Here is a 24,248-nt window from a genome sequence, read left to right on the forward strand (position 1 = left end):
TCAAAGGGTTAAAATGAAGAGAGATAGTGCAGGGAGTGGGAGCTGAGAAAGAGCACTGAACCAGCTCAGCCATCAGCACACTACAATTAAACAACAAGCATGAAACTAGAATCCCCGCCGATTCTATCTGGGGCTTTGTTAGGACAATTGTATTTTTAAATGGCTACAATATTTGAAAAACTGAATCCTGTGGCAACCAAACTTTGAAATATAGCAACACTCATTCATAGTGTATACTGTAAAACTAGTTAAATATGAAAATGTAAAAAGTACAAATGTCGGTGACTGTACACATCTGTACCATGCAGTTCACAGTACTATACACTCACACACCTACTTACTCCTTTCATCTTTTGCCAATCACTGCCTAACTTACCAAACTAGTGTTTCTGGTTTTACTCTCAATAATAAAATATCAGCCTCTGAAATATGAGCCCTTCCCTAGATGTGCCAAAAGTAACTATTCCTCCCGGGATCATGAGAATGTCTGTCAGTGCGGTGCAATTTCACATCTACTGCAATTGGACAAAATGTAGCTATAAGCTTTTAAGAATACTTTTTAAAACTAAATGAATGAATCCTTCAAAATCACACCCTTAACGTGATTTTCTTCAGTAAAAGTGTCTTCTGTACCTACAGTACTGTAATAGATTTCAAGTATGGTTATTCAGTTGGGCAATGGGTAAAATCTTAAAACAAGCAGTTCAGGGTTCCTTCGAATGATCAGGATACAGGTAAGACCAGCTGTGTTGCTTCACTAGCTATTTTAGGACTTTCCAGCACTCAACACATTTAATGCACTCCTACCAATATATTTTGCTAAAGAAAATGCATCCTCAACTAAATTATCTAAACTGCTTGAGTGGATCATAATGGAAAAACAATAAATCACATTTTGCTTAAACAATATGCAAAGAAGTACTGAGCAAGCATAAATAACACCACAGCAATAATTCTGGATCAGCACCAAGAAGCAGCTTACGCTATTGAGCACTAGATTAATGAAACTGTTCTCAAAGTACTGACATGCTCTTCAAGACACGTTTGCATGCTGAATAAAAGCAAGCTGAATGTCAGCAGTTGAGCCATCTCAAAGTAGCTAACTGAAAACAGCCAGACACACAGTTCAGTTTACATTTACTAAACAAAACTGCATGTATCTCCAATACTGTTCATGCAATAGGCCTTAACGTTGATAACATATCTATATTGAAAGCATGCAGCATGCAAAAGCCCACCAATCTACTATTGCAGCAGGTAAAGCAAAGCAGATCACTTCTGCACGCATGGCTTGCGGTGCGGAACATCATTAACCATTCACTGCAGAAATCCCCCTCTCGTGAGTAAGCCAGGGAGGGAGAATGTCGGACGAAAGCTTCTTCGCATCACAAAATTAAAATCAGTTAGCCAAATGAGCAAATCCAGATGCACTGCCAACAGCCTGAGCTCCATGCACAAACTGTGGCCTTACACCACTCGTGAACTGACATTGTTACTGCACTGCAGCTCCTTCTCCACTTCTTTACATCTCAGTGTGGGATCCATTACAGCACTGACCGGTTTGTCAATTAAACACAGCAAGCAGCTCAGTTCTCCGTGCTTCAGGAATTCATTTGAGTCTCAGACAGTGCAAGCGCTGGTGTTGGGAGTGGTACCGAGCATCAGGAGCCCAGTGACAGAGTGGCTCTGTGCATTGATGCTGCTCTCTCTCAATACCTTCGTGTCCAATCAGCCTCATCTATGGGTTCTGGGTCTCTTAAACTGGGTCACTATCACACTAGCAGAGCAGAACTGGCTCAGGGAAAAGTACACTGCATGTTGTATAACGCAATCCCATTCTAAAACAGCAGTGTACTGGAAATGCAGATACTGTACTGCATTTCTGATTCAAGCTGCTACAGTAGATGGTAAACATGGATGCTGCCCTGGAGAGTAGAGCCCATGAATTATACATAAATAATAGTAACAATGAATAATCCATGAGTTGTTCACCAGCAAAATGCTTCATCCACTGATTTCCACTCCCACTGGTGTTTCGTAACTGAACTGTATCCCGCTAAGACCATCCACGCAACATTTGACAAGCTGCACAAAATGTCAGTTTATCAGCTGAGATTATTGGTTGCTAGTCGCGTTGGAAATTAATTATATTCTGTGGTTACTTAGTAAAGTCCAGCCACGCAGAATTTGACAGGCTGCACAAAATGTGACAGTAAGCGGGTTTGTGAGATGGATTTCTTTTTTTTAATACATATTTGTTCAGCAATTAAAATGCAAATCTTAATACAGACACATATTGCTCAGTCCAAAGAATGAAGCAGTTGTAAATGGGTTTCATACAGCCTTTTTGAAAGATGGCACAGGCTGCACAAACCTGCTCTGCAACCTTTATGAGTCAGCAGGAGTGTTCATCACGACTGTGTAATGACCCCTCTATTCACTGGGTGGGCAACCTTATACTTCTGAGAACACTACAGGTCAGTATCATAAATTCTGAGCAGTTACCGTAAAGAATTCAATATTCCACCAGGAAATGCAGTCCTTATCCTGGTTAAGGTTATCCTGAATGCTCTCCTGTGCACAAAAAATGCAAAGCAAATCTCACTCCACATGTTTCTGCTTCATTATTAGAAATGTAGGACAGGTACTCAGCTTAAAAAACAAATCACTTGTACAGTCGTGTATTGTAGAGGTCTACAGACTAAACTGCACTCATCTGTGTACATAATGTAACCTGACAATGTGTTACTGACTTCATATCATTTAACAACCATTTTGATGTTGGATCACAAATGAAATGTATATGGTCATAAGAAACCAAGAGAACAAAACAAACAGGCACCATAAAGGTCTCTACATGATTTCTTATGATGCCAAATGTAAGCATTTTAACCTAATGTACAGTAGCTCTTAAAACCAGAGCCTTATTAAAAGGTAACAAAGTCTTACAGTTAATTTAGAAAACTTTCAGCAAGACCAGAGACACATTCCAAGTACTTAGTTTGCATCCTGGCCAAGCATTACGATAACAGCAAGTCATTTCTAAAGCCAGTTGTTTTCAGTTGGTGTGGTCTCGGCATATTTAACAAGAGCATGTAGACAGCTTTCACATTTCAAAGTTTCAAGCATATACTGTAGCTGACATAATTGCAGTTTTGTGGCTACTTAAACATAAGACAATACACAATATGAATTACTGAATTAGGTCTCACATTTTTCTATATGAAAGACTTACAGTACTTACACATTACGGTAACTGTAATTTTATTTTTTAATAGTATTTTTTTTCACATCATGTGAGATCAAAGTGTACAGTTTGTCATTTCTGCCATTCCGCCCCCCCCCTTCCCCCCCCCCCAAGGATTTATCAGTGGACACAATTTTTTTTTTTGTATTTAAATTATTATTATTATTATTTTTTTTAATTGTAATGCTCAAGTACTCGTCTCGAGCAACAATAGATCTCAAAAATCCCACCCCTACTATCAAAGACCGCAAACTTTTAAATCTGAGGCAGACTTTTTAATATCAGTCACAGTGCTCTTTAGAATTCCAAAATATTGTGCTATTTTATCCCTGGTAATTACCTTTTCCAGAAGTGAAAGTATTTCCAACTTTTTTCAATTGTAAGTACAACTCGCTTTCGCTTTCCTGTAGCATTCTGCATTAGCGCTGTACAGTGGGTCATGTTCGTCTCTTTTTTAAATTTTTTTTTTTTTTTAAAACCATATAATTTTGGGCAAAGTTACTTTATATAAAAATTTTTTTAAAAAACCAAAAAACATAATAGGTTCCTGTTTTTTGTTGTTAAATGAACCTTTAAGAAACACACTATTCTAAAAACATTATACTATCCAAAAATGTGTTCAGTATGTATATAGTATGAAGTTATATCATCACTAGCAACTTTAACTACAATCATAAATATAAACATTTCAATATATACTTTACTTTAATGTGTACGTGTTTTTTTTTGTTTTTTTTTTTACTTTGTAGTTAAGTCTTTGCAATGTTAAAACGTTATTTGCTTATTTAGGGTCTATTTGCTTAGACAATACTAACCCGGGCTGTCAGTATCAGAATGTAATATAAAGAGTGTGTGTGTGTGTGTGTGTATGTAGATATGGTTTAAACGCTGACATTGCAAAGCGTTTAAATGTTCATAAAAACCTACCAAAAGCACATCCCTACAAACCAGCCCAAGCCCTCACCTCCAGTACTAATGTAGAAGTGGCTGGCCTCACAGTACTGACATTCTTGTGATACAAGTACAAAGAAAGTATAATTGAAAAAAAGCATTTTAAAGCTATTAAGCAAAACTGGGTAAAAACTCCTACATATAATGAGGTTGGGGAAGCTCTTGCTATAGTGCTAATCGGAAAGGATGTTATTAAACCAGAAGCATAAAGCATTCTCCATCTTTGGTTCAGGGGCGCTTTCAAGTCTCAGGATGTGAGTGAGACCACGCTTTCTAATAGGGCTGAGCATAGGGGATCTGCTAAAAGACACACAGTCTGCATCTATGGGGTTTCCTTCACTGATAGCAGGTTCATATTACAGGAACCTTTTCACAGTTAGAAACAGGTTCTACTGACCTATACATCAAATAGCTCAAACATTTCATGTCACATCCTTATCAACTTCAATGGAAACAAATTTGATAATTTAAAGGAGAAACATACCAGGTCCTTTGGGAAGTCCCCTCTCATTCAAAGTGATCACAGGATCAACTCAAATAATTAAATGCAATGAGAGGTCCGTCAGGAGATACACAAGCAATTAAGCATGTATTTCTTGGTCGTTTTTTTCATGATAGAAAATGTTTATGGGATGTTAGATGTGCAGCATATAAAGATTGCAAAAACAAAAGATGGCGAAGATAAGGAAAGAGCAAATCTTTTCAGAAAATCACCAGTGGAGGTATAAAACAAACTGAAGAACCCCTGAAATCAATATTTTGCCATCTTAAAATTGCTTAAAATAATTGTCAATTTTCCAGTGTGCAACAGCAATTCAGTTGTCATTTTTTTGTGATCAATCTATGTGTAGTGTATCTATGGCCTATTGTAAGAAACACAAATGGAATGGATAATATACAGTACATCCAACACCAGATATTAAACTTTATTTCAGGTCGGTTCATTTGAGACCAATTTCATCTGCGAAAGTACTGCATTTTTAGGAAATCATTTTGAGATGTTAATTACCATTCCCCAACGACTGAATATTCATTCATCCGCTTAATACTGTAATCCTGCAGTTAGACATTCATTCAAGTTAAGCCTAGAGAAAACACTTCACTGCACATTTTCACAAAGATATGAACTTACTTTACAGAGATTTGATTTTCACCTACACTGACTTTTTTTATAATGTCTACACAAGAAAACCACACACTGTGTTAACAGGACCTTTGTCGTTTAAGAAAAAGGGCTCAACAAGTTAAAACCAACACAGTAGTGTTCTGAATATGGTTAGTTTCAGAAGTTAGTCTATCACAGTACAATAATCGTATGCAATGCTAATTCATTAGCAAAAGACATGTTCGTATATGTGAACCCCAAGCCTAGGTGTGTGCTCCCTTTTAAAGAAACCATTTGTTTTGTCCTTTGCTATACAATTCACTTTTAGGTAACTTTCAGATACAAACAAGGCAATATTGTGTGCCTCCTCTATTATTATTACTGTCGTTACATCCTACATAATAAATCAAAGAGAGCAGATACTGTTAGGGCCTCTAGAGGTAACATGCTTCTATTTTATTTTAACCATCTGCAATATAATTGGATTGGATTGGAACTCACAGGTACAGAACAATATATCACTATGCATTAGAAAGAAAAAAAACATGTATTTTAGTAATATCTTTTAGAAATGCTACGTGTGACTCAAAACAAAAGCATTTTAAATACAAACTAAATTTGATTGCAATCTAAGTTTTTCTCACAAGAGGGCGATAGAGAAAAGAAAGTCTGCCTAAAAGAGACATTAAACCAAAGGTTACTATTGGTCAAAACTGAGATTATCTAGATCTTTCCTCCTGGGTTTCAGCTACATAAAAGCACAGCCAGACTACCTTCACTCTGTGTCATTGACCATTCTCCCTGATGTTAAGCTTATTTTAAGATGCATATTTTCAGAAATATAAAATCATGACACAAACCCTTTATTTAAAAATAAATAAATGAATCCCAACGTTCAGATTATTTTTAATGTTGTATTCATTTCTTAAATCTACTGTAAAAAGTATTTGTAAGACTAATTATCTGAATAAACAAGTGTACAGTTGGATATTGTCACAGACGGTTCTGGCACGTCCCTTTTGTGCAAAAGATCCTTTGCATGGAAGACCTCGGTTGCAAGGATGTGCGGTTCTTTGATGGACCCAGATTCAGTTAAATTCAGTTTTAATTGGGACTCCTGATGTATTCAATGGAGGGAAAATCATACATAAGCCCACAGCAAGACCCCTTTAAATACCATTGAACTTGATCTTGCAAGCTGACGTGGTCCATGCTCTGAGGGTCTCTGAAAAACTGATTGCTGTTTGATTGTATTCAGAAGTCTCTGCCAGTTTTTATTTTTCATATATCCTACACTACACTTCCATATACTGGAAGGTAAGCATATTATTTGAATTTATATTTTGTTTATATTGGATGCATTGCTATAAAAGGTACAGAAATTATGTTTTAGCCTTAAGAGAATGATATTGTATGTTGTAAGATTTAGCAGTTGGCGGTTTAGCTTTTTGCATGGCTAGCCTAAGGGCTAAGCATATGATAACTATATTTGTATTCCTGTATTGAAGTATTAATGCTGTTATACCTGCAAAGGCACTGCCTATTAGCAGGGATCCAAAGTGGCCTGCAACCACTCGATCCACGATTAAGCATTTAATAAATCGAAGGAGTACTAATACTGCTCTGATTCGTTAAAACAAATGAAATGAGTCTGTGTGATTTTCTTGATAAAGTTGTCTGGACATATAGCATGCCCAGTGCACGAACAAAACCACTTAGAGGCGTTTAAAACATCTGTCTTCCTTAAACGTGTGTGAGTGTGCTCAGAGCATATATATAAGAATGTGCAATTCTGACAACATGAATTTTAAAAAGTGAACAGACAGTTAAGTATTCTTAAAGTGATCAAAGCAAGATGCATTTGTTTTCTCATTTATTTTTTCAGTTTTTTTTTTTTTTTTAATTCTGATTTACCATAACCTTACCCTCTAATAAACATGATTGCAATGCTTTTTAAAAGGAAGAGGTCAAAAAATACTTTGATTTCCAAAATCCTTAATTAAGAAGGTGAATGTCAGTTGCTTCTGTGGCCTTGGTTACACAGCAGTGATGCCAATGTCATGCTTGGCCATGGCAGACTAAAGTCAACATTATCACTGCATGCCCTCAAATAGTTGAGTTGGCACATTTCCTTGTCTGTAATGGTTGGGCTTGATCCAATCAGTATTGTTTTGTTTTTTTTGTAAGACCAACAGGAAGTCCTATAGAGATATACAGTACCACCTGTACCTGGTTGGCATGCAGGTGGCAGTGTTAAAACCCTCTGGAAAGCAGCATCAATGCTGTAGTGCATATATGTGTGACTATTGGGACTTGCAATAAGCCACTGTTTAATGTGAAGTCTTGCATTTGAACCTCTTGACTCCAATATTTACAGAACATGTGTCCCATTTGAACTGTCAGCAACAAATAACTTTACAGAGAGATAACTCCATGATAATGAAATAGTTTTGTTATCTTCTACATGCTGTACATATACTGCACTGTATATATACATTTACACATAAATGTAATGCAGGGTGTCCGCTTCTGGACTGCACTTTTGAAAAGAGGGGGGTGGTATATAGACGTAGTTACAATCACCCTTTTTTAACCTAAAAGGAAGTAGAGAGGATGGTTTCTTAAAATGAGAAACACACAGCAAGAAATCACCTCATGCGACTCAGAGCAGAACAATGTTGTAGACAGATGCATCCCTACTCTCATACAGTACTGGATCGGGAAAACATGTGTGTGCAAATTGGCAGTGGGCTTGTATTTACAACTATGTGTTGGCATGGACTGGAATAGGAGGGGTATTTCAGGAATGTAGCAGCTCCCAGTTACTTGTATGAAAGTTTCAGTAGTGCTTGCAGTGCAGAGGAGCAGCACTGAGCTGTACTGTGAGTCAGCAAGCACTCAGAGTCCTTGCCTGCCTTGTGACTCACTCTTTCCAAGCACATATGCAAGGAGTGTAATGAGTGAAGAGCATTCCACATTTCACCCGTAACCTCACTGGAAAGGAGTTTCCTAATGGTAGGTTAGAAATAAACAGGATTTCTATCACTTGTATTATGTTTAATAATGTCTTGTAACAAAAGCTGGCAGAGGTAAAGATAAGACAGCCTTGAAAACTTGAAGAGAAACTGTTTGCTAGCTCTGAACAGAACAAAGAGAATCAGAAATTGTCAGACCATGGTCAGCACAGCATACTGAGGCAATTACAAAGCAAGAGCTGTTTAGCACCATCGAAGACTTGAGGTTTCAACCAGCAAGCTCCTCAACGTATGACCTACACTGCATTCGACTCATTTAAGCATTTAACAGATGAGCCAATGGGAACTCACAATTATTCTCTATTTCTATTATTCTAAATCTATTTTTTTTTCAACAAAAATACATTTTAAAAAATCAGCTAATCCTTTGGACTGATGCATTTACAAAGCTTATGTCCATTACCACATCATTTGTGAATGCCTGACAGCACCATGTTAAGAAATAATAATGAAAAATAAGCAAATGTGGCAACAGGGAAGTTACAAATGATTCAAATGCAACAGAAGTCGTCCCTTAGGACATCTCTAAAAATGTGTCATTTTCTCATTCACTGTTATGCTGTGGAAATGATGCTTTGAAAAAAATGCAATTCCCTTTTACTGACCTAAGGAAAAAAAAAAAAAAATCAACATGCATGTTTGTGTATATGCATTGTCTGTTTATATAAAAAACAGAAAGGGACCATTCCTTCTAGAGGATTGACACTTTTTTTTTTTTTTTTAAATAATCTGCTTATTTGTTTTATAGTTACAAAAAACACAACAAGTAATCAGAGTACAGTAGGACAACCCTCTATGCTCCAATAGTCATATAAAGTATAAACATACAATCTCCCAACAATCCAGAGTAACGTAATGCTGAAGATAAGTAGATAGACAAAAAGAAAATAAATATTAATAATAATAATAATAATAATAATAATAATAATAATAATAATAATAATAATAATGGAAAGAATACAATTAGAGTAACAGAAAAGAAGAAGGGAGACACCTTTTTTTCCCCCGTACACAAGTCCTGGTGTGCACAGAAAATCTGTCCCTTTTAAAAGCTCCTGTAATTACTATTAACAGGCAGAATATATATATATATAAATGAACTAGGAGGTAAATCTAGAGTATTGTAGTATGAAGTGAAATACAAACACACACACACACAAAGATATCATGGCTCCAAGTTAGTTGGTGGCACTTGTCCAACCGGATCATTTTTCAAAACATTTCCGTGCCACCAATGCAGCGGTGACGTGGAAGAATAACGTTCATTTCAAATAATGAACAAAACGCACCAACCAGCCATGGCAGCTAAGAGGTAAAGAGCCTGGAGCTGTTCTAGTTATTTATTTATTAATTATGTTCTTGGCAATGTCATTAATAGCATGTTTTTACAAAAATGCTGAATTACAGTACACTCTTCCTTTGACCGCAGCGATTCATAATTAAATTAACGAGTGCCATTATTTACCAATTAATACACGTTTTAAATCAGCTTACAGAACCCCGCTTAACAGAGACATGGTTAATGTGAACATTCGCTTATTATGGGTTAAATCGTGTAGCACATTTACAATTCGCAGAATATTTTTATGTGCCTAAAAACCTTAAAGACTCAATTAAGTAATGAGATAGTTTAGCTGAAACCAGAATTGCAAAATAAGAAAGCAAGTACAGCAGACACGACCACATTACATGCTTTACAATGGAACTCAAGTTACTGCAAGTAGAGTGCTGCTATGGTTTCCATGGTTGTGCATCTAAACAGATGATGAATAAACAAAAAAAAGGTTCTTTGTTAATCATCCATTCGTGGCCAGTCGCCTACAGGGAGATGGGTCAGCTACACTGCAGTAAACAGTTCCTGTGGTTTTAATTCATTTAACATATCTTCTTTTTTTTTTTTACTTTGAAGTTGAAAAAACTAAACATTTGGGACCATGGCCCTGCTGCTACTGTATTACTTCCTCAACCCCATACTTTAATTAGGTTGTATCTTAGGGATAACTTTCAATGCTTTAATTCACTTTTAAATAGATTTTTTTATTAAAAAAATCAGTGGTGCATAAAAACACAGTATTGATCCTAAATGAAGCAGACTTAATAGACTTAGAAGTAAATGTGAAAGAAAAATAACCCATTAATTTAAATATCAAATCAAGCATTTTATTTTTTGTTTAAACACAAGGAGTCAATGTAAAGCAGGTCCCGATTAATAATCTACTGTATACAGCTACAGAGTGCTTGAAGGCTATAATGATGCACCTTTACAAAATATTGATCTTTTCCCCCTTTAGCGATTCTTGTTCTCATGACACACCCTTACAGTAACTCTACACCCCACACTAAGTTAAGTTCAGGAAATTCTTTAGGACAGCTGGAGCAATCCAGGCTGTTCTGTAACGGTACAAGATTTTCAAGAATTTCGTGGCCACCGGTAGCAAGAAAATGTACCCAAGTACCCAAATAAGCCAACCCATGAGATTCAACAGTTATATGTTCAGCAAGGCAGATACCTTGTACTGTCAAGTAAAGTGCATTGCAAAAAGCCAGGAGGGTGTCAACCGTTCAAAACCAAATTACATCAAGCTCTTTTGGGGATTCTACAGGGAAGCCATGCGTACTGTAGTGGGTGAAACAAATACATTTAAATAAGGCATTACCAAGAAATATGAAAATATGAAAGCTTGAATGAACAGAATCTTAAAACTGGCCTGGTATTATCTCACTGACAAATGTGTCGTTCTCTATTCTGAAAGATTCACATCTTATCCTCACACCAGTCAGAACAGCCTATTGTTAAGACCCCAGTTATCATCAGCATTTTCTAAAGCTACAGCAGGTTTTAAACCTGTGTTCTGTAAAATGTTACTGTATAAGATACATTGACTTGTGAAAAGATTCAGAATATCAGTGTTGGTCGAATTCACATACAACTAATAGGAATATGGCCTGCGGTGTGGTTATTTATTAGCTCTCATTGCACTAAAAAACAATTCTACTAAAGCTGTACTGCAGTAGCAAAGATGCAACGATACATCTCATCTGTAACATAAGGTGCAGTACAAGGAGAGAAACAGAGATGTCTGCACTGCACTTCACAATGGAACTAGCCTAGTACCCACAGTAGTACATTCTCAAGACATCTGGATAGCCAATAACCAAGGTGGTCCAAGTGTGTTCTGCATCTTTCATATACTGTAGTCCAGAGGTCAAAGCAATGCAGCAGTGGTTATTAATTTTTACTGGAAAACGCTGGTAACTGAACTTGATTGCGAAATTCATAGATAACAGCTGTGTTATCTCAAAGTGTGTGATCTGTATGTTCGGAATTACTAGAGTATAAAACAATGTGAACGTGAAACGGTTATTATTAACTGGCAAGTCTGTCTCACATTAATAGACAAACGGGGAAAACTAGCTGAAGCAACGCTGGTTGAAACTTGCTCGTTTTACTGCCATCAAATTATTAACTTTGAAGATATTGTAGTGTTCTGTTTAAGCCAAGCTGTTATTCCTTGGTTACAGTTATCAACTTGCATTACAAATGTGACAAAGGAAAATTAAACCCCTTAAGCAAATTGAGAGAGTATTTGATAAATACGCCCTTAACGACATGTTTGCAGCGGATGACAGGTAATGCTGTATGCCACCATCTTATTTATCAATGTGTTCATTTCATTTTCTACATAAAAGAAGCAATTTCATAATTAAGAGACATTTTATGGTGCACAATTGCACACCTTAAAACAAAGTGCATCATAATTTAAAAAAATAAAAAATAAAAAAGATTCAAGTGCCCTTACACCTTTTGATGTACAATACAAATTCCTATTCTTATCTCTATGTATCTTGTATTCTCATGTGCCGACTGCTCTACTGTACTGTAAGGAGCACAGGCTTCTGATCTATGAAATAAACCTTTGTTTAGCCATCTGACAGAAGACAGTCATATCTGCTCCTCAATTATTAAATATTTTAGAAATAGGTTGAGTACATTTAATTAAGCAATCTTTGGAACAAATGGCTACCCTGGTATGGTCACCAGAAGCTTGGATTATTACACAGTATATGTGTTTAGTTCAATTGATCTAGCGTTTCAGATGGTTGGGCAGTTCCTTTGTTAGTTCAATTAGACTGGGACAGCTCCAGCAACTCATTCATTAATGTGTAGATCATAGGAGGAACCACAAGTCAAACAAACACCCCTGATCACTTTTCATCTGAAAATATTAAAAAGGGAAAAGGGGTGTTTCACAATAGGGATTGGTAAAGCAAACAACATCACAAGATCTTGAACAAAGGAAATCAGTCACTGACTAATATTTCAAATGACCTCTTCTGTTTACCCAATTTTAAATAGGCTATTACTGTACATAACTACATAAAACCATACCTTGTGTTGTTCAATAGAGTCTATCCATTGGTGCCTGTGCTCTGGATCTTGAGCACGCAGGTACCAAACACTGTCATTGACACTGATATCAATCCGACATTCATCAAACTCATGGGGCTGTAAAAAAAACAAAAACCCAGTATTATTAATAATAATAATAATAAATAATTAAAGTACATATTTGTTATTGTAAATGTAAATTAGTGGCAGTATGCATCATATCCTCCAGTTTACATATATAAATTAACTTACATCAAGTGTGTTCCTAAATCAATTTGCATTTATCCAAGTTGATAACTTACAAATCAAGCTCCCTCCCTCTATTCATGATAGCTTTACTCTCTTTCAATCAATCATTTAAACAGATCTTTACTAATAACACCGTGTAACAATTTTTAATTTTTTTTTGGTTCCTGGGTAGTAAGTGTTATTTCCTAATTGCTTATGCCTCAAAAGTATAGAAAATGGCTATTATTCCCCACAAACTTTGCTTTTGTGACCAGGACAGTGATATTTTGAAATTTACCTATTTTCCAGAACATTCCAGATAGATTCAGTGCTGAGTAAACTTGGAGTAACTTCTAGAACTTTCCAGTAATATAAATAGTAGTATAAATACAGGGGCCTTAAGCCCACCAGTTCAGTTTAGTTCCAGCTGCCTAAGTGGATACATATCTGCATTTTTCTGAGATGTCATCAAGAGGCTGCAAGCATCCGGCAGATGCATTTTGCTATGTCTGCGGCCAATTTATCAAGACAAGAGCGAAAAAGTACTCCGTGGAAGCATCTGCTAAGATGTGTGAGGCCTACAAGGCATATTTCGGCATGTCTGTCGGGGATCAAGACAAACCCTAGACACCTCATTTCTCCTGCGAGCACTGCAAAAAAACTCTGGAAGGTAAGATGGACAATTGTTGCTCGGAATTTTATGTTATAAAATTTGTTAATTTTTAAAAGTTTAATTTAAACAATTTTCAATGTTACTGAAAAAATATATCATATATGAAAAATGTTGCGAGAATCTCTTACACATTAGTCATGGGTGAAATAAATGTATTTTTGTAGGATGGTACAGAGGGGAAAAGAGAGCCATGAAGTTCGCTATCCCAAGAATTTGGCGGGAACCCACTGACCACTCAAGCAACTGCTACTTCTGCATGGTGGACCCTTCCAAGCGGACTGAGTTCTCTGTGGGGAGGAACAACGTCAAGTGGGAGCCACTGGTGGACCCCTGGAAGGTGCTGATGCCACCACTGCACATCAAATTGGGCCTTATGAAACAATTTGTCAGAGCTCTAGATAAGGAGTCGGCAGCCTTCAAGTACCTTCAAGACTTCTTCCCTAAGCTGTCTGAGGCAAAGGTCAAAGCCGGTGTCTTCGTCGGACCACAGATAAAGAAGATCCTGGAGTGCAATGAATTCCCCAAGAAGCTCACTAGTAAGGAGAAAGCGGCTTGGAACAGCTTTGTCGCAGTGGTTCGGGGCTTCCTGGGCAATCACAAGGCCGAAAACTATGTGGAGCTGGTTGAGACTCTGGTGAAGAACTACGGCACAATGGGCTGTAGGATGTCCCTCCATATCCTTGATGCTCATCTTGATAAATTCAAGGAGAACATGGGAGCGTACTCGGAGGAGCAAGGCGAGCGCTTCCACCAGGATATACTGGACTTTGAACGCCGCTACCAAGGACAGTATAACGAGAACATGATGGGAGACTACATTTGGGGGCTGATTCGTGAAAGTGATTTACAGTATAATCGTAAATCTCGAAAAACTACTCACTTCTAAATCTTTTGTAGTCATTTTTGTATTATTTTAGTATAAATACATGTTAATTTGGATTCATATGTTGTTTTTTTCTGACTTTATGTGAACGGAAAGACACCAATTTGCCCGTTTTCTCATTGGAAATAGGTAAATTTCAAAATATCACTGTCCTGGTCACAAAAGCAAAGTTTGTGGGGAATAATAGCCATTTTCTATACTTTTGAGGCATAAGCAATTAGGAAATAACACTTACTACCCAGGAACAAAAATTGTGTTACATAGTGTAATTGGCCTTTGCACTATATGTAATTAACCAACCTTTTCCTTTAGAAGTAAAATAAATAGGCTATATTAAAGTCCACATCATCTGCACAACATAAAAACATTGAACTCAACACATTCCATTTCGATTTCAAGAACAAACTACAATTGTAATCCATCTCCTCCATGTAGATTCAAAATCACTACCTGACTTGGGATCCCTACTCCCTACAAAACTCCAGAAATGATTTGTGGAAATGTTTTTTCATGTTAACAAGTAGTAGATATATGTCCCTTAGTAGGGTGTGGCCCCTGTCGTGTGTATTACACTTCTATAAAACTCTAAGGGATGGACCAACACCCAGGGATTGCAAATGTGCTAAGTGGGCAGGGAGGATCAATTCTTTTTTAGATGGAACCATTCTTTAAAATAGTATTAGCCTTTTCTAAGCTTTAATTTCTATTTCAACCACAGGATTTAGAAATAGAACATTTCACCGCTTTCTTATTATTACACAACCTGTACAGTATATTACAGTAGTAGCACAAGAACAATCTTTATTTTGTCTAGCCATCACACATTTCAATGCTTGCATATTATCAAGGTCTTTTGGACTTATGTTTTACATTCCACACTTTATTTGGGAAAAAAATACAATAGTTTAAAAGTATCCAGATACTGTAGATGCAGGTCATCGAACATTCTAAAACAGATTGAAGAAAATAAAACCACTGTGTAGCCCTCTGTAAACCCTCAAAGAAACACTAACTGTCTTTAGAAGCAGACACATGTTTTCAGAGCACAGACAATGAAAGATTTTTAGCCCCGAAGCAAATTAGAGATGCTCCACCTATGAGAGGTCAAGCTGTTTGAGCCCTTTTTAATAGAGAGAACCCTCCAAGGAGTATTAATGCTGTTTTACTCCACGTGCTTTTGTGAGCAATAATACATCAACACTGACTGGCACCACTGGGTAAAAGCATCCTCAGATCAACATTTGATTGAATACTCATTCAATCAAATACACTTTTACTGTATAGTAATCAAAACTAACAACATGTAAAATGGGTCTTTGAAGACAGCACAGGTGGTCCTTGCAGATGATTTAATGGTGGAAAAATTTGGTGAGGTGGGAGTGATCACAAGAGCAGGGTTCCAGAGAAACTTTTTGCCTTAGGAGCCACATTCTTTTAAGAGCTGAAATGATTTCACTTGACCGAAGACCAAATTACAAAGTAAATATTTAACAATATACCTGCAGGCTGTTTTTTTTTATTAAACTACCTTATTCCTTTAAATGCATGTGGATGTTATCATTCACAGTATTTACAATGACTCCAATTGTGTTCTGAAAAGGAACTAAACAAAAAGGTCAGGTGCCTGCATGCGTCCTCTCTTGATGGACAATATAACAAACTTGGTTTCCCAAAATACAATGCAACTGCAACAGGAAATGTTTTATTTCTTTTATCAGCAATGCACACCCACGGGAAACCTGGAAAATAACAAACTCTCTCTGTGATTTGTTTTATTTGACATTTGGCCACAAAGGCTAAAATTGGTTAAAAGTTGAACAGAACAGTTTAACCTTGACCGAATAATAACACGACGACAGTTTTACTGACCAATGGTAAAAATACAAGCAGTACAGTGCATGTGTTAACAGTTCAATAAGGCAGCCTAGTGGCATAATATATTCTTTAATGCTTCAATGCAGATTTCACTAATTGTTGTTCCAATGTCAATAGAGGCATTCACAATAAAACATACCGTATTCTTTTGAATTTAAGACACACTTTTTGAACCATTTTTTGCTGTGTCTTAAATTCGAGTGCAGAATAGTGATGCGTTTATTAAAATCACCAACAAAAGACATGACTACCTGAGTACACAAGCAGCAACGTGACTGACTGCTGAGAAGACGAACCAAAACGTTACTGCTCGATCTCAAATTATCCATGACATACAGGCAGCCATTTTAAAGGACAGTCATTAGCTTCCTGAGGAATTCAGAGAGAAGCTTTTACAATTTTAGCATTTCTAACAAACAAAACCAACTTGGACTCATCATAAATGCTGATCAGACCCCCATATTTTTCGACATGCAAAGCAAAACCACAGTTTACAAATTGGGAGAAAAACAGGTATGAGTAATCTCCATATGGGTAGGTTATGTTTTGACAATGCAGTCAATGGTGTGTTGGTTGCTGGGTTGCATGTTGCTTGATGTAGTGGAGTGTTGTGTCGTGCTTGCTGTTGCTGGAATGCGTGATGCCGCAAGTGAGTGAGTGAATAGTGTGTGCACGACAGAGACGCCATCTTAAATATTATACCGTATGCAGTACAATAAACAAGCTCTGTGGTTAATCTACAACAACACTGTTTCGTGTCAGTTTTGTATGCATATTTATTTGAGGTTTCATTTTTTCCTCAAATTGAGGGTGGTAAATTCAAGAGTGTCTTACAGTAAATCGAAGGAATATGGTACTTACTTGATCCCATTATCAGTGTACCACAGGAAGTTCCCTGGATAATTTCTTCTTTTTATTTTTGGCTTTAGGACCAGAATGAAAACAGATTTGCATTACTAGAAAATAATACATAGTTGTATTTATTTATTTTAATAGTCCCTGCCTCAATACAGCAAAGTATAGAACACAAAACAGAGATTATTTTTGGTACTGTAACCATAAAACAGTGTCTCTTGTATACAGGGCATCATACTGAATAATGCTGTATGCTACAAAAAAGCACCCACTTCAATGTTTGGCTTTCTTTTAAGTTTACTGTTAAACGGAAAGCCCTAGAGAGATATCGTACAAATGCAACAAGTGAAAATGGTCTGGGGACTTCAGAACTTATAAAAACTTTTAGTTACAGGATGAGAGCAAATTATATGCATAAATTAGTTTGCAAAAAAATTTAATAAAAAGCACTTATGAAAAAGAGAGCTGACTTCCCCCACCCTATTTTGTTGGATGATGCAGAGAAGGGCAAACCAGTTCTCAGATCACCTTTAAATCCACAGCTCTGTGTGCAGAATTCCCCCCCCCCTCTTTGCTTGTCATTTTGTCATGCAAGCATTCAAAATGACATTAAAACATAAACAAATGAAACAGTGTGTTAAGTGGCTCAAGGTAACCGCATACAGGCACACAAGAGAATTTGTGTTTGTTAGCTGGGAAATGGGAATTATGTGAGCCGTATTCATACTCTGCCAGCACATCTGAATAGCGCAACAAACATGACTTTCATCAAACAGAGAATTGAAAGGACATGCACATAGTTTAGCAAAAACAACAAAGGATAACACTCCTCCTGGAGAGAAGGAAACGGCTTTTTCAAGGAGTCCTGGGAGCTTATATTTCCTGCCACACTTTCTCATCCATTCCAAGAAATGACATCCTGCCTCCTAACATCTTGACCTGTAGATAAGGAAGCAGCAGCGACTGAGGAGCAACCCTCCTCACAAGTACAGGAGATGCTTCCTGGATATCAAGGTCCAAAAGAAGAATCAAGCATTTCTCCTTGCATCCTATCCTTTAAAAGTTTGAGCTCAGCAGTATCGTTCATAGCAATAGGTCTATTTTCTCTACTAAAAGACAATTACAAGCTGTTCCCAACAATGGCTTTTTGTTTCAACAATGCAAGGTAGGTGTGTGAGACTAATTTGATTATTAGTCTCGCTTTCAACACCTGTGTGAGCTTCCCTATAATGGGGAAAAAAAACACATCAGATTCATTGCATCCTGTTAGCATCAGCAATGAACTCAGCTAGCCCATCACAACAAAATCCAAACAGCAAGCACAGGGAGTGAATGAGCCTTCCTTAAATAAACAGCCAACATGAAGTACAGACATTTGACCAGAATCAAGACCTTTACTCGATAACGCAACACAAGTTACTCTGGCACACTCCTCACCTTGAGCTGTAGATAAAGAATGTGCTGATTTACTCATTTAGAAGTAAACGACTTGGACAGATATTATCCAATTATAATTCTGCAATAAGACAGGTGCTGCCAGCAAGGAGAATCAAGACAAAAAAACCTTTCTGCTTACACTGTAGATATTGCCTTCAGGTGGCAATTTCTGGAAAGTCCACTTTTACCAATTACTTTTTTTTTTTTTTCATTATCATGTAACTGACAAACATTCAAGTTCAATACCAATACAATACAATACATTTATGAACTACAGTCTAGCCTATTTTCTCTGGCTCTGCAGTATTAGCAGTAATATGGTATATACAGGGTAATAATTCAACAATGTGAATATTCTCTTGTAATTGGTGCTGTAAAATACTATTCCTACACTGCAGTATTTCTACGAAAAGAACGTACTGTACTATAAATAAGTATGCAATGCCAAGATTACAAACTTTTAGTCCTCTTGAAAGATTAGGGTAATGGTGCTTTTAAGATGGTAAAGCAAATAATAACTGTTAATCAATGCATGCAAAATTAGCAATTACATTATTTTTTTTCTTAATAGCTGAAACAATACAAGCTTGAACTAATCTACATTCAGCTGCTATGTATTTAGCTGCATATATTATAGCAGGATACGGCATTATAACACTATTTTCTGAATATACCGGTAAGACACATTCAGAAACTTGTCAGATAGGTCTAGTATTACAGTAAGTGCAAGTTTCTCTACTATTATCTTTGGATTTTGATTAGAGATGTTCAGCAAAATGTGTTTTACTAAATAATATTAGTAATAATAATACAATATGTGAAGACTTTACACAGAACGATCATTCACAATGTGGAAATAATTAACAAAGAAATCACTGCAGCTCAAGTCATCATGTCTGATAAACTGGAACAATGAGGAGACATTTTCCTATGCTTTTCTGCACTGCACATGGCAGAGGGAATGGAATAATGACAGATGGTACATTACTGCAAAGCCTTTACACAAAAGAGTGAATGCATGCGTTTATACCAAATACATTTTAAAAAGGAATAGATAATAATTGTAACAATGGTGGAACTACAGTAACCGGCTGAGGCATTTCACCTGATTCATTATTGAACAAACGAACCTGGGGTAAACGCCAGAATTATTTAACGCTAGTTTTTGTCACAGATATTTTATGGTGGAAACACCCTTAATAAAATGCCAACAGTGGGGAGGCATTTTAGTTGGTATCTGGCAGTATTGCTGGTAACAATTCAATAAATGTAATGGAATTTAGGTTTCAGTGATATGGATGTAGGTTTAAATTGTACACTAGGGAATGGGATAATGTTTCACTTCCAGCTGCAGGATGGGGATGTACTCTAATGATTAGCGAGTAAACAGAAAGCAACTTTCCACCATAAGAACAAAAACAGCTTTGTTAACTAACCCCCGTCTCACTCACAAGTTCTGAAACAGAAAACCACGTGCATTATCTTATGAATACAATTACTGGGGTCACTTTTACATTTGCAGTTCCTGTTCCTTTCTGCCATTTCATGCTTTACAGTTTGACAGTCATAGTGCATTAGCACTGCAGTCGGGTCAGGAGACCTGCCCACGCCATCCGCAATCCTACAAGCAGGCTTTCCAGAAAGTGGCTGGAAACATGATTACGTTGCATTACCCCCAACACAACTTACTGGGTGGGAACTGGTATGCAGTAAATAAGCAAAATAACCATAATAAAAGCACCAGTTTTATTAAAAGAGATGAAGAATTGTAGGGATACATACATGTTGGTGTTAATTGGAAGAGAATGAAACAGGCTGCCATTGTTTTTGTTAAGGATTTACAATTTCATAACTACCTTAGAGAAGTGTTATTTTAAGATACAGTGTATTGTATGACTTTGGGTGAAGACTTTCCATTGTCGTTACATTTTGCAACTGTACTCAGTTTATTTTGCATTTCCAATTTACCCACAGAAGTTTGAAAGCATCAAAAGCTTTTCAATGTACAACTGTTTCCTTCCTGGGAAAAAGGCTAACACTTGGCAAGATTACGAGTCACACCTAAAGCTATTGTGTTTCTACTGTACACACCAATCAATCCTTCAAGGCAATCACTCCAAGGTTCAGCTTCAACACTTCTTTTTCACATGGTCCATATTCCAGTGGTATCAAAACATACTAGTGGCCTTTGCCTTTCAAGAAATACAACCTGTTGCAGCAGCTACCATAACAGAAAGATATCTAGCAGGGGGCCCAGGTAGACAGAATGAGCTACAGTAATAGCTTCCACTTGAGATGCAGGTTAATATTTTACTCAAGGTTTCACTTAACTCTTTCTACAGGAATATAATCTACAGTACAACATGTTGATGGAAAACAGTTTTTTTTTGGCCTACGTGTCTTTAGGCCTATGTGTCTTTATTTGCATGGACACAGTTGCCCTGTCACCATTCTCTCAATAATATGTGGTTTATCTATCATCAACCGCAAATGGAGGAAACAGCTCCTCAATATTTGGTAAACTTGAGCTAAAATGATATACAAATGTCCTGTAACAGATGTACAGTTTGTTCTTGATGTAACTTAAAAAAGAGGATGGTGAGTAAGTAGATTCAAGAAACTGCACAGAGTCCTTTTCTTCAGTCAGTTGTTAGGTTTATTGAAATATGCAGGGAGTCTGGTCCCAGGTACAGGACACAGAATACTCGTTCTTACAATTGTTGCATGACATTAAATACCCTTCTGCATAGGTGTCTCTCTCCTCCTCTTTCTCTGACACTTAACCAATAGAAAAGGTACAACTCATTATCATTATGTGTGTGTGTGTGTGTGTGTGTGTGTGTGTGTGTGTGTGTTCTAGTGTGAAGATCTCTGAACTCAGTGCTTTCTTCAGACCCTGGTGTCACAAAGGTCCATACATCTGGTTTTTGTCATCTTCCTTGTTCCTATCTCTCCGATTTGCCTAAGACACTTTGATCCCAGTTTCATTATCTCTTTTTGGCTCTTCGGTCCCCCTTGAAAACTAGCTTTATGACCCCGTCATAAACCAGCTGTATTTTCTAAGCAAAAACCTGTTAACTAGTTTTATAACCCAGTGGACTCCCGAAAGGCAAACTTCTTTCATGTCAGGGCTGGAGATCAAAGGACTTGTTTGTACAGCCGTGTGCTGCTGGCCAGCCATTTGCTTTGACACAAATGAATCTTAACTTCTCTACCATATTGCAGCTTTCATCTATCACAGCAGTGCTTGCATTTTTGGAACTAACAGTTTTTTCTATCCAATGTTAAATCACTTTTCAGAAAAATAACATGAATACAGCCGTCATTCCTCATGCGTAGCAAACTGCTATTCAATACTTGTTCCATGTTTTCCAACAGTTCTCTTCAGTAGAGTACTGTTCCTCAGTAGGCAGCATGAATGAGACCAGCTTTGTGCACCATATACAGTTAAACTGGTGCATAACAATACATTGTGCAGGAAGGTTACCCAATATTCCAGTTCTCAACTCAATGTGTTACCACCACTTTTACACTCCCTGTCTTGAATTATGTATGTTTCATTTTTACAAGATTGCAAGTTGAGACGCCTCCCAGTTTAGCATGCTTGAATGATCTGCCCTGTGCCACTCTTAGTTCAAACAATACTGCCACTATACATGTTTTAAAGTCTGAAATAATGTCACATTTCTATTGTTGTTTTGATTTGGACCCAGATTTCCTTGAGAACGAACTGAGTCAAGAAATACCTGTTACCGCCTGCGTCAGACTTATCCAAACAGCCTGTAAGCTCCTTCATTAACACCTGTAAGTGTGGGAAAGAAGAGAGGCTGCAAATTGACAGACTGAGCTCAGGGTTCGATCTAAAAAGATGGCTGTGAAGAGTCTATAAATAGGGCTCGGAATTTATCTGTGTCAAAGCATAGTCTGTTGAAAATGAAATTAAAGATCCACCAGGTAAAAATTCCTGAATTCATTGATTTAATATAAAAATAGAAATAAGAGTTTCACACACGTTATTGCTGTTTATTTTTAAAAATATACTTGTAGCATCAGGGGTGTGCAATTCGTATCGCCCGACACCAGGGACAACAAGATTTGCCGTTCTACTTTGCCCGTTGGACAAACAGTTTTTATTTTGTTTTCCTATGTTCGTTCTGTTGCCAGAAAGACAGTGTGGGTATATTGCTAGAGAGCCACGCAAGTTTCTGAAAACTGAATTATGGAAGTCTAGCACCTACACACAAATATTTTAAAAAGTGTTCACGTCCCACCCCTATCACTTCTGTTTGGCTAACTGATCTACGATCAGAGTTCAAAATTAACACCCGCCAATTAATTTGGGCTGTGGAGGGTAAATTTCACATTCAAACGCCACAGTGGCGGCTACATTTATGTACACCTATCACTTTAAATGCCAGTGGTGCGAATTTGCGACAGATTGCTGTACCTTTAATAAACAGAAGCTGTTGGCTAAAACAACAAGGAACTTGAAAAAAATTGTCATCACAGTAAGCACCACAACCTGCTTTCGATTGGTCTATATATGCTGTCATTCAAGTTTTTTTTTTTTTTTTTAGCAAATCACATATGAAAGTGATGTTGCTGACAACCAAACAAAACGGAGAAGGAGGCGGTGCTTGCGCTGTGAAGTGATGGGACTAGTTTTCCATACAGTCCATCAGCATCTCTCTCAATTAAGAATTGAGGTTAGTTTCTGATATTTACTTAATTAAATCTAAAAGGATTTTTATAAACAGTTTCTGTTAATAAGATATATAAATATTATCCTATGTCATTCTTTTTAGATGTAAATCGCTGTTAATGAGAACTTGTAAATAAAATGCTTACTGCTAAAAAAAAAAGAAATGTTACTGCTAAATTAATTGAGGTAATGTTTACATGTTTTTTTTCTCATTGATTTACAATAAAGTCAAATATTTAAATATGTGTGGAAAATATTTTGCTGGATAACCAAGAAAACAACTTAGTAAGTTTTCAGTGTCTGTGTGTGAAGGGCATAGCAGGCAGCTTGTCAGATTGAGGGTCACGGGTTCGAAACAAGCCCCTTCAAAAGACGTCTTGAGCTGTACTGCCATTCTCTCCGCGATTACTGTTTACAAATAAAAAAGATACCACAGAACAGCAAAAACAGTTCAGAAAAAGCAGGGGAAAATGCTGAATATTATTTTCACTTAAGAAACTAAAATCGCCCTGGCAGTGCTGTCTGTTTATGTCTTGAATTACTCCTCTTGTTTATTTTTTTATTTTTAGAATGGCAAAAAAAATACACTGCACCAGGCTGCTGGCCTTCTATTTGCCAAAAAAGATAGTGAGCCCGAAAGATGTGATCCTCAGAACAGTTTAGCTAGCGAGACAGAAAGAGACTAGGTAAAAGGAAAAAAAAACAGCAAAAAAAAAAAAAAAAGCTAACCAAAAAAACTATTGTTTGTAAGTGTAATCATATTTGTTCTGCAGATCTACCACATGAAGACAAACAAACTCCAGGGTTTTCTTGTATTGTTGCATTATATTTGTATGGCTTACACACATCTATTTACATATATTTTTA

General features: G+C 36.9%; 1 protein-coding gene across 2 annotated transcripts in view; it reads right to left on the bottom strand.

Moving 5' to 3' along the window:
- Nucleotides 1-24,248, bottom strand: part of LOC117962942 (ceramide transfer protein) — a 51,042-nt gene that overhangs the window by 17,957 nt on the left and 8,837 nt on the right. For both annotated transcript variants that reach the window (XM_058992531.1, XM_058992486.1), the window contains exon 3: nucleotides 12,729-12,845. In XM_058992531.1, coding sequence (XP_058848514.1) covers nucleotides 12,729-12,845 — 117 coding nt within the window. The remainder of the gene's footprint in view (nucleotides 1-12,728; nucleotides 12,846-24,248) is intronic.

The sequence above is a fragment of the Acipenser ruthenus genome, chromosome 1 (genome assembly GCF_902713425.1).
Source record: "Acipenser ruthenus chromosome 1, fAciRut3.2 maternal haplotype, whole genome shotgun sequence".
Lineage (NCBI taxonomy): Eukaryota > Metazoa > Chordata > Actinopteri > Acipenseriformes > Acipenseridae > Acipenser > Acipenser ruthenus.